General features: G+C 38.5%; 1 protein-coding gene across 4 annotated transcripts; it reads right to left on the bottom strand.

Annotated features, from left to right (window-relative positions):
• Positions 1-1,793: 1,793 nt before the first annotated feature.
• On the bottom strand, positions 1,794-10,105 carry LOC103711271. 4 transcript variants are annotated; one of them, XR_604742.3, is made up of 5 exons: positions 9,866-10,102; positions 9,067-9,174; positions 3,266-3,336; positions 2,182-2,853; positions 1,794-2,039 (listed from the first exon to the last, which is right to left on the bottom strand). XR_604742.3 is itself a non-coding variant. In XM_008797355.3 (4 exons), exons 2-4 carry the CDS (start codon positions 9,128-9,130, stop codon positions 2,257-2,259), a joined length of 732 nt encoding a protein of 243 aa, XP_008795577.2. In that variant the 5' UTR covers positions 9,131-9,174; positions 9,866-10,105; the 3' UTR covers positions 1,794-2,256. The 4 variants fall into 4 exon arrangements, 3 of the variants coding, with proteins under 3 accessions (XP_008795577.2, XP_026662114.2, XP_008795578.2); XM_008797355.3 differs by having other exon boundaries at positions 1,794-2,853; positions 9,866-10,105; XM_026806313.2 differs by lacking the exon at positions 9,067-9,174 and adding an exon at positions 9,661-9,785 and having other exon boundaries at positions 1,794-2,853; positions 9,866-10,104.
• Positions 10,106-10,356: the final 251 nt, after the last annotated feature.

Raw genomic sequence — 10,356 nt, 5'->3', positions numbered from 1 at the left:
AAACATTGGATTATGTGAGTGAATCGACTTTATCTCAGTTAACGAAGAAAGCTAAGTTAGGTTTGAGTCTAGTGGCACTTTAAATGCATTAGTTCAAATCACTGAGCTTAATTTGGGTTTGGATAATTGGGATCTAGTCAAACTATCTTTATTGTTAACTCAACCCAGCTTTGTACATGCTTTCTTACTAATAAATGAAGGGTGGCTCGGCCTCCCATTTCATCAAAAAAAAAAAAAAGATAGCTTATTTGACTACCGTAGTCTAAGGAAAGTAGAGTCAACAGGAAGGCAGCTTTGCATCCTTTACAGCCAGTCCAATGTTAAGCTTCGTTTCATCTGGTGTTCCTGCGTTGAAAAATTATGTGCTAGTTTTAAACGCTGCTTCAAGGTGAAAGGAAATCTGGGTGCAGACATGTCTCTAAGGTGAAAAAGGTTGCAATGCCTCCTGCACCGTGCTCGGTGGGCTCGACAATGCACAACAATTGGGTGTTGGTTGTGTCGTAAAATCACAAACATCCTTCTCTTTATGAGATTTCCCCCCCTACCTCTCTCTTGGTCAGATGCAGCTCCACGAATGAAACACACCAAGATGGAGATGCTCATGTATGCGTCATTACCTAGCTTCCAATCGGCATAAGCAATATAGAGTGGCCTCCAGTCTTCCATGACTTGCTCTTCCTAGCTTCTCTTTCGAACTTCTTTTTTCGAACTCCTGTAGGTTTGGATTGATGGATAATGATCCTGCTTTTAGAGCATGGGAATACGTGGGATTTCATGCTGGTTTTCTTCCTGTAGGCTGGGATTGTAACCTGTATTCAAGGTTTTCATCTTGGCGATTTTCTCGACAGAGATATCAATATAATAGCAGGCTTGTATCGATACAAAATCCCACGATATATTCTGTCTCTGGCATACTTACATACCAATATGATAGCCGGAAGTCTTGGCACAATAATAATATTGCTTCATTATGACCTATGTTTCATAGGATCCATACAAAGAAATAGTTTCTCCGTAGACAAGGATAAAGCTGCGTAATTTGACCCATGCACTGAAGCACCCATTTTAATAAACCAATATAATTCGATATATCAACTGATATGATATCAAAACATCGATCAAGATTTCCTAATTACTTTTTATAATTTTAAAATAATATTTTAATAAGAACTAATATATATTTTTCAGAATAAATGTGATCTCAAAAATTTTGGTTCTTATAATATCAGCCAAGATTTCCAACATCTGGAGACCGACTTTTTTGGTCTCAGCTTCCAATCCAGGCACGAGATCAACCAAGATCTTGGTCTATAACAGTATCAAGCAACCTCCGAGACAGCTGAGATCTCGGAATTAAAAACCTAATCTTATACTCTCTAGATGTAAAGAAGTCTCTTGGGAAAGAGTAGGACATTTTGCCTGAAGGTCAGCTCCCTGCTGGCTATGCTTTTCTGAATGAAATGAGTGGAGACCTATCACCACTCCATCCTCTCAAAACACACACACACACACACACACAGATGTGAAAATTATGCCAACCAGCTTGCAACACTGAAAGAAACAGGAATATCTTGTGGAGGTGCACAGGTGATCAGCAATTAATAGCTACTGGACTCTGGAAAAGATCATACCTGTTAATGCACTGAAAAAAGAAAATAAAAAGATCATACTTGTACTATATCCTGTTTAACAATGTGCTTGGATTTTGGCATAACGATCGGTTTTTTTCCATTGAAGCTGTGCCCCATTTAGAAGAAAACCCTCCACTCATTATAAACATGACCGTAGTCAAATTTCAAATAAAGTGATGCAGGATATATTGGGGACATGCACTGATAAACAAGTGATCAGATTCAAAAATGTATATTATAGTTTACCTGCACCAACAAGTTGCAGCGCTTTTTCAATTGACAATGTTATACACAAGATACACTCATTTCTGAGTTCAACTTGGAACCCCCTCAAATAGGAAACAAGTTGTCTCTGGGATAGTAAACATTTGAACATGTTCAGATTGTGGACATGAGTGAACCTCCAACCTGTAAAACAAGAAAAAACATTGGTGTTATTTATCCATCATAGATGGCCAATAACTTCGGAAGGTCTTCCAAAACGTTTAGCTTCCTGACTTCTGACCTCCTATATGTTAATCTTTAAACTGCAAAGCCTTTTTCAACTTACCTGAACGTCAACTCAAAATACATGGGTAATGATTGCGAAACATTATGAATATATACCAATCTGCAGGCAAAAGTACTAAAACCGAACCCAACACCGGGTGCACTTAGCCATGCAATCTCCCTTACAATCCACATTATAGCCTAAAACTTTGGGGTTCCGCAGAAGAAGATTTCGAAGAGTTTTTCCTTTGATTCCCCACTCCCTTCCTAGAGTGGCAACATTGGTCTTCACTTCATCATCAAGATCACATCCAAGCACTTCAGGAAACTTCTTGAGTAATTTGCGAAGATCATCATCAGAAAGGCCTAAGCCCTTCAGGTACTCCAAGACTTCATTTACCATTTCATTTCTTGGAACTAACTTATTTTTCTCTTCACCCCAGTAAGGCGAATGAATCCATCCAAATGCTTTCCTGAGCATCACGTCTGCCTCGTCAGCTGAAAAACTTAATGTGGAGAGTGTTTGTTTGCATTCTTCCCATGTTTTCTTCTCTTCATCTTCTAGCACTACTACCTCTGTTGGACCAATTGAGTTTATCTTCCACCTTTTCAATGTACAGCTTAAAATGCGACATCTTTCCTTATTTATATTTATTTGGATATGGGGCCTTACTCCACATGGTGGAGTCTGCATAAGCAGTGCCAAGCTTGGTGTTGAAGTTGATACATCTGACTGGAACAAGATAATGTACATTATAGTCAAAAGATATGTCCATACAAAGATTTACATTTGCACATCAATCTATGAAGGAGGAGGTACATAAATGCATCAATTTACTGACAAGTGGCATACCAGTTCATTTCACCAAAAGTGTTTTTTAATATGTTAGCAGATGCTCTAGAACTTTTATCGATTCCTTATTATTTTTCAATGGATTTACAAGACATGGAAACCATTCCTCATCCACGAACTTGGATCTAATAAGGTAGTTTAGCCCAAAATTTTCACTGAATATTTGTGCATGCTTTCTCAACCTATATCTTGCTGATTTAATAGCTTAGGTGCATTTTTCTATAAGTTGAAGCCAGAGGACATGTAATATAGATGTCAAAACCAAAAATTAGGTTTATAGGAAGCAACCTACAGATAAGAAGGGGCAAAATCCTGAAGATTCAAAGGTCAGCAATGGTGATGCTGATGATTTCCCCAACATCCCTGCACCATTAGACATAAGAATGTTAAAGAAAGAAACATGAAACAGAGAGAAAGATCTAGAAGTATTAGAAAATGCCAAAGTTAAAATACTCGAAAATTAAATGGTTGGTTTTGATTGATTATATCAGTAAAAATTAGATTGGGTTCAAAAGCAAAGAGATTGCATATCTTAAGGAAGAGGGAAGCTGAGGATTTCCTTCCAATCAACTACAGCATTGACAGCTCAGATAAGGATACTGGTGACAAAATTTGACTCAATGGCTAGAGTGAATAAGATTATGAGATCAGTGAAATGAATTGGAAATTTCAACCAAAAGATGAAGCATATTATAAGCAGCCTTATGTTCCTAGTTGTCTGAGATCATCGCGACCAAGTTTAGCAGCAAAGCAGCAAGATAGCTGATTTTCATTGTTTGGCTTCATTTAACAACTGGCATCAACTGAAGTCAAACTCTGGTTTCTTTGTCCATCAAACACCACTAGAGGATACAAACTGAAGTGTCAACTTGGTGAACAAGATGAAATTCTAGATAGAAAGAACAACAAAAAACCTAATTTAAATGGCTTTTCAGGAGTTAAATATAACCAACTGAAGCATATCAGCATTTTTAATGGAATTGATTTTTTTAAAATAATTTATAGGAATATTATCAGAAAAAGAGAACTGACATCGAAGAGAAAGGATGGAAGGGATCCAGATGTTGACTGGAAGGTTGTAGAGAATATTTGGTGATCTTATTTTTATCAATAATTATGCATTCACTCAAGGAAAATAATGACAGATAATTTAATCATGGCACACTGATATTTAATACATGAAAAAGAGTGGGGTGACTAATTCTATTTTATAACATAAGGATGTGAATATTTCTTAGTTGGACATTTTGGTGCTCTATTCTCCTGATTTCCACTTCTTCATACATCTATAAATAGCATAGAGTAGTTGCTTGTCTGGAACTATAGCGTAGAAGAAATGAATGCCAGTAACATGATAGTATTACATTTACACCTGTGGGGTAGCAAAAGTCTCAGGAAAGAGAAATGGAAGAGTGTTTGAAGACCCAACTGTACATGGATGGTGCAATAAGCTTCAACATGCTGAAAGTTAGTTTTTGGACAGAACGTGTTGGTTTGCAAGAATTCTGCATGTTTAAATGATGAATCATTTTTGTGGTTGCTAATCTCTTCATTAAGGTATCCTTGCCATTTTGTTTTCTGCTTGTTTACTGGATGCATTTTATCATCTCCATATAAGTCCTTGGCTATGTTTCAATTTCTTTTTGTTTTAATTTTACATAATATACCGTTCGCTCAGCTTTCTCTCATCGAAACACATACATGCATGCATGCATATATATAGAAAAGGTACAGCAATTTATTAAGAAATAGGAAATTACAACCAGATTACTTCCATAAGGAACAGCCTGAAGACCATCAAAACAGAAATAATAAAGAACCAAAGGAACTGATTAAGTTAATGCCTGAGGAGATGGCTTAATTTCCTCATTAGCTTTACCTGCTATTTGTGCTGGTTAAGTCCAAAAAGAGAAATTTAATGTTTTGAAGAACTTTTACAGAAAAGAAGAGATAGGTTTCAGACAAAGAAAACTGTTCTTTCACTTTCCAAATAAACACACAGATCACAGCTACAATGGTGTTCCATCCCTTTCCAAAAGCTGATCTGACCCTTTTGTTTCTCCAAATCATTCAATGGGAAGAGAAGCTGGCTGGCCACTCTTTGATTTTCAGCCAATGCCTGAAGACTGTCCTAAAGCTTTTAGGAAAAGGACTAGTAAAATGCATGTGCTTTATCATTTCTTTTTGATATCCACAGAAGGAGCATCAGTGGGGGTTGACCATTTTCACTGGGCAAGACTTTGACATATTAAAAATTTATTTCCCAATGCTCACCAAATAAAGATTGCAAGTTTATAACCTTCTCCAGCACAGGAGTTCTCCAAAGGGCCTATGTAATATTTAGAAAACAAATCATTGAAGTTAAAAACCAGCAAAAATATTGAAGAGAATATATCTCTGGCCATTCCCACCTCCAAAAGGCATTTGTCCCCTCCATTTGGAGGAACACTGAGATGATGACTTGAATTGAAAATACTCCTACATAAGGCTCTCTTCCATCTCCCTTCTAAACTATGGATGCCAACTTACCTCAACATTCAATAACTCATACACAGCTTGGTATTTTGACCTCCTCCTTATCACAGATCTGGAAAAAATCAGGATAGAAAAACACTAGTGGTCATTCTTCCAGCCAATGGTCTTTTTAGAATCAATAGACTTCCTCTTTCCTAATTTAGAACTAATGAAGTAAACGAAACTATTTCGGGAACTACTAGCACCTTGCCAAAAGGGAGAGACTATAAACATAAGAGCCAAATTCTCCTGTCATATGTTTTTCTTCTATAATAGTTCGAAAGGTTCCACGGCCTTCAAACCGCCTCCTTAGCCTTGGTGGACTTGAGCTTCAACCAGGTCACCCAGGTTCAAACCAGGCCTAAGCTCAGTATCAAGGCCAACAGGATGACCCATGCCTGGCTTGGATCTGTGACTAAATTCTTCAGCCTGAGCCTGGCCTGATTGCTGCACTGCAGGTCCTATACCCACCTAGCCTGACCTGGTCTAGGCCTAGGGCACAAGCCCAAATGATGGGGGTCCAGCATGTTAACCAAGTGAGAGATTGAAAGAGAGGAAGTACACCAAATCTAGTGAGTGGCTCTAGTTTCATGAGCAGTGAAGGGGGTGCAGGAGAGAGGAGGGGGGGTCCCATTTTCATCATGAATTGAGGTAGCTGGGGAGGGAAAGGAGGAGGAGAAGGGAAAGTGCCATAACTGTGTTATTGTCATTTGCAATAGAGGTCGGGGAGGTAGAGAGAAAAAAGTCCAAGGTTCGGGGGTGGGAGGACAAAGACGGGTTTGGATTTTGAGAAAACAGAGTGAAAGGAGATTTTGATTTTAAATAACTTACCATTTTCGCCTAATATAATATATTTCATACATTTTTAAAAATTAGGTTGGACCAGGCCAAGACAATACAATTTTTACTTAGCCTAGACTAACTCTGTATTCTAAACAAGCCTCAAGTTTTAGGCCTAGTCTGATTTGATAGGTCAAAGAAACCTTGCCCAAGCCTGCCTAAAACTAGGTTGGACAAGTTAGACTGGGCAGGTCGCGACTAATTTGCTCATATAGCCTGAAGAAGTCTCTACCGCCACTTTCCTAGATATGCAAGGAAGTCTCTTCACCCTTCCTTTGTAAAGTTTATCTAATTAACCAAGTAATAACAACCATAAACCTTCACCTTACCTCACCAAAAGAAGGTCCATCAAAAAGAATCAATCTTGTTCATCATCGATACTAACAGAAGGAAAATGGACATGCCCACAACAATGCTAAGAGAACTAAGTGGACTAATGCAAGTCTCTTATTAACGACATCCTACAGTTAGATAAGACCACAGTCTGCCGTACCGGTCCGGCCTGGGACCGGTACCGGATCAGCGTGGAATCTGGTACCGGTGGTTTATTGTTGGAGAATCGGTACGGGACCGGTACGGAATCGGTACGGAACCGGTACGGAACCGGTTCGGACCGGTACGGGCCGCCACCGGTACGCCGACCGGTACCGGTACGGCGGACCTTGGATAAGACCTTTCTTTTCCACCTTGCAAGTCTCTTATTTATTCTTTTGATTAATGACATTCAATCCACCTTAAAATTGAGAATAGATACAACAGAAGCACTAAGTCAATCTTTTAAATACACTGATCTCGAGGCCAATAAGAATTTGAAAAGAATATAGAATAAACTTTAGGTCTACTAGCTACTCCTTAGCATGAGAAAAAGCAAGGTGTCATCTGCACAAAAAAGGTTCTTAACACCATTTGCCTCAACATTAGGACAAGGCCCTCTACCAATCCAGCCTCAACTATAGATTCTACTTGGAACATTAGCCACCAGAATAGAAATGGAACGGAGACAAGGGTTAGCCTCTCTCTTTCTCTCTCTTGCCCACCTCCCCCCCCAACCTACCTAGCTTACTAGAACAAGATTGCTAATTCACTATATCTGAGGCAACTAGAAATTCTATCATAAGCCTCTCGCCTTCAAAAATTCTAGAATTGAACCCCTGTAAACTCTATCATGAGCTTTTTCAAAATTCAATTTACATAACTCCATCATTCCCTCATGTTACAATCAGATATGATTTCATAGGTGCTAATGAAGCAATCCGGTATGAATCTGCCTTTCATTAAAGGAAGTTGACAGTCACAAGCATCACTAGCGCCAGTCTGTAGCCTATTAACCAAACATGATAAAAACCTCACTGAGCAGACACATGCATCAGAATTCATACACATGATTTCCTCTCTTTTTTGGGGATATGAGTGACGAAAGCATAGTTTTGTATGCTAGATTATATTGTCCCCAAATACAAGTCTTAAAATAGCCTAAGGAAGTTATCCTTAACTTCCTCAGAAAAAAGAACATTGGATAACTATCAAGCTTGAAGCTTAATCCCCGCCTAGATCAATGTTTGTTTGGTTGATTCTACAAACAAAAGACAAATCACCCTATTTTCGGGGGAAAATAGAAGATCATGAAGCCTCAGCTACTCTTTTTTCTTTTTTCATATTGCCAAACAAGCCAATGGAATACTCATAAAACTCGTTAGATATTTTAGTTTCACATGTACAACATTATCCATCAATTTCATAGAAAATAGATTGGTCCTCCTTTAATGTTAGCAATTTTACAGGAAAAAGCTGAATTTCAATCCCCTTCTTTTAATCATGCCGTGCGGGACCTTCGACACTTTTTTAAGAGTCTCTTTCAGATCTATCTTTAAAAACATTGGTCAGTTGTCTCATCTTCACCTAGATCTCTTTCTACCTCCACATCAAGCCAATTAATCCTATTAAGAATCCACCCTCTGCCCTTTCCTAAGTCCAACATTTAAGATTAAGTTTGGGAAGCTTAACTTCCAGAGTAGATATCAACAGAAAAAGAGGCCAGGGCCTCATTGCACCACTTCTTCACCACGTTCAACTCCTCATACATCAACTTTATTTTTTCCAAACCTGCAAAGTTATGGCCTCATGATTCTAACTCTAAACTAAATGGGGGTAATGACCAGCGGATGGTTTCGCCGACATTTTTGAACAGCCAAAGGAATGTCTCCAAGCCCCAAAACATTGACAAGGTCCTTACACTCCAGCAAGACTCTAGCATTACTTATCTTGCCATTTCTTTTAAAGGATGACCTACTGACCTCAAAGTCACCACCAGCAATCCACAGTGCACCATATGTTCCCTTTAAACTTCTAGGTTCATCCCAAAACCACTGTACTGCACTTGTATCTACAGGCCCATCAACTTTCATAAGGAGTCATAATTTGATTGTACGCCTTATTCCTAAGAAATATCCTTTGAAGCAGACATGAGATCGTCATTTTCAAGATTTTTTTCAAGATGTCAATATAAGGCATTAAAAAAAAAGCACAAGTTACACATTATGTTACTTCATAACCCAAATTATTATCTTCTCGGTAATGGGAACAACCATCTCTACTCCACATTCTCCAGGTCAAATTACATATATGTTTAAAAGGAAAAAAAGATTCAGTTAGTCAATTATCATTGCAGCCACAAAACCCTTTTATGCCCTATCTATCACCTCATGATCTTAGCAAAACATATGTGAAAAAATCATGAACCTGATCTGTCTATCTCCACTTGATCACAAACACTCCATGTACTTAATAGTATTGTAAATTGCATGTGCAATAGATATTCTTTCCCCTTCGTCTCATCCAAAATATAATCTGTACATAAACACCTTAACATGGAAAAAAACTTTAAATAGATGGAAAATGAATCTTTGATGAAAATAGTGATAGCACAAGATCATTAACGGAAACTACTTTAAATTATTTGAAAAAAATGATGTGCCTATGTTTTAGGGTGCACAAGTAGCAACTGCATATGTGCAATGGTGTGGATTACTATTTATATTTGCACAAAGTGCAGGTCATCTTTCAAGTTTCTTATTGGATGGGTAATCATTGTGCATAAACAGATTTTTCTGAGCAGGCTTTATTACAAACAAAGTACTTTATTGTCTTAGGTCAAACAACAACAATCCTCAAAACAATCATTTACACAAAAGACAAGAATTATAAGAAAGGATTTGTAAAATCTTGAAGTAACACAGAACATAGCTTTTAGCAGGAATCATTGGCAAAAACAACTCAAAAGGTCGACGCAGAATAGTATATACTATGCCAAAGAGCATGAGCAAATCCGATTACAAGGAAGAACAATGCGACCGCTGATGGAAATAGAGCATAGTTGATGTCAGATCTCGGTATTGAACTTTACGAAACTCCCAGAATTCCAGAGGGGTGCGTCAAGAGAGTTAAATCTAGATAGAAAACTACATAAACGAAATAATATCGATTACATAAACTAGGGAGAGGGGGCGGGGAAATTGGGCAGCTCGGGGAGAGAGAATACCGCAAAGAGCAGAAGACCGCGGGTAGATGAAGCGCGAGGGTGATCGCGTAGAGAGAGAGAGAGTTTGCGGCTGACGGGGATTGGAGGGTCGTTCGACTGCCGGGTAATGGAGACGTTGGTAGCCCTTAGATTTTTATGTCTGCTACCTTCAACGCATTAATAAGAGGAAGAAAATCTCGGCCGATGCCCATCTCAGGGTGGCGGGTATTGCCAGCGGTGCGCATTTTTGCACCTCTCAAACTGGCAAAGGTCATTTGCTATCTTGCGTACGGGCTGGGTGTAAAACAGTGTTGACTTGGGAAGGATAACAATTTTTTATCTTTCTTTTCAATTATTTATTTTTTTTTATTTTTTTTTTTTTGTTGCAACTTGTGGCTCACACACGGATGTAAGTGCAACCAACTGAACTAGAAAAAATAAGACAGTGCAAGAAACAGACACCGACACACAATCTATCCAAGCAAAGCTTTCAGAATGGTGGGCCACGAAGA

This window comes from Phoenix dactylifera, unplaced genomic scaffold, assembly GCF_009389715.1.
Source record: "Phoenix dactylifera cultivar Barhee BC4 unplaced genomic scaffold, palm_55x_up_171113_PBpolish2nd_filt_p 000167F, whole genome shotgun sequence".
NCBI lineage: Eukaryota > Viridiplantae > Streptophyta > Magnoliopsida > Arecales > Arecaceae > Phoenix > Phoenix dactylifera.
Note: the sequence above shows the minus strand (reverse complement) of the source record. Positions and strands in the feature narration are given on the sequence as shown.

What these genes read in the sequence shown, in the direction of transcription:
- LOC103711271 (XM_008797355.3), bottom strand. Translation starts at nt 9,130, where the DNA reads ATGCAATTTACAATACTATTAAGTACATGGAGTGTTTGTGATCAAGTG. An exon ending in AGTGGAGATAGACAGATCAG is followed by an intron (nt 3,337 to 9,066) that starts GTTCATGATTTT and finishes CTAATGGTGCAG; the next exon opens with GGATGTTGGGGAAATCATCA. An exon ending in GATTTTGCCCCTTCTTATCT is followed by an intron (nt 2,854 to 3,265) that starts GTAGGTTGCTTC and finishes ATCTTGTTCCAG; the next exon opens with TCAGATGTATCAACTTCAAC.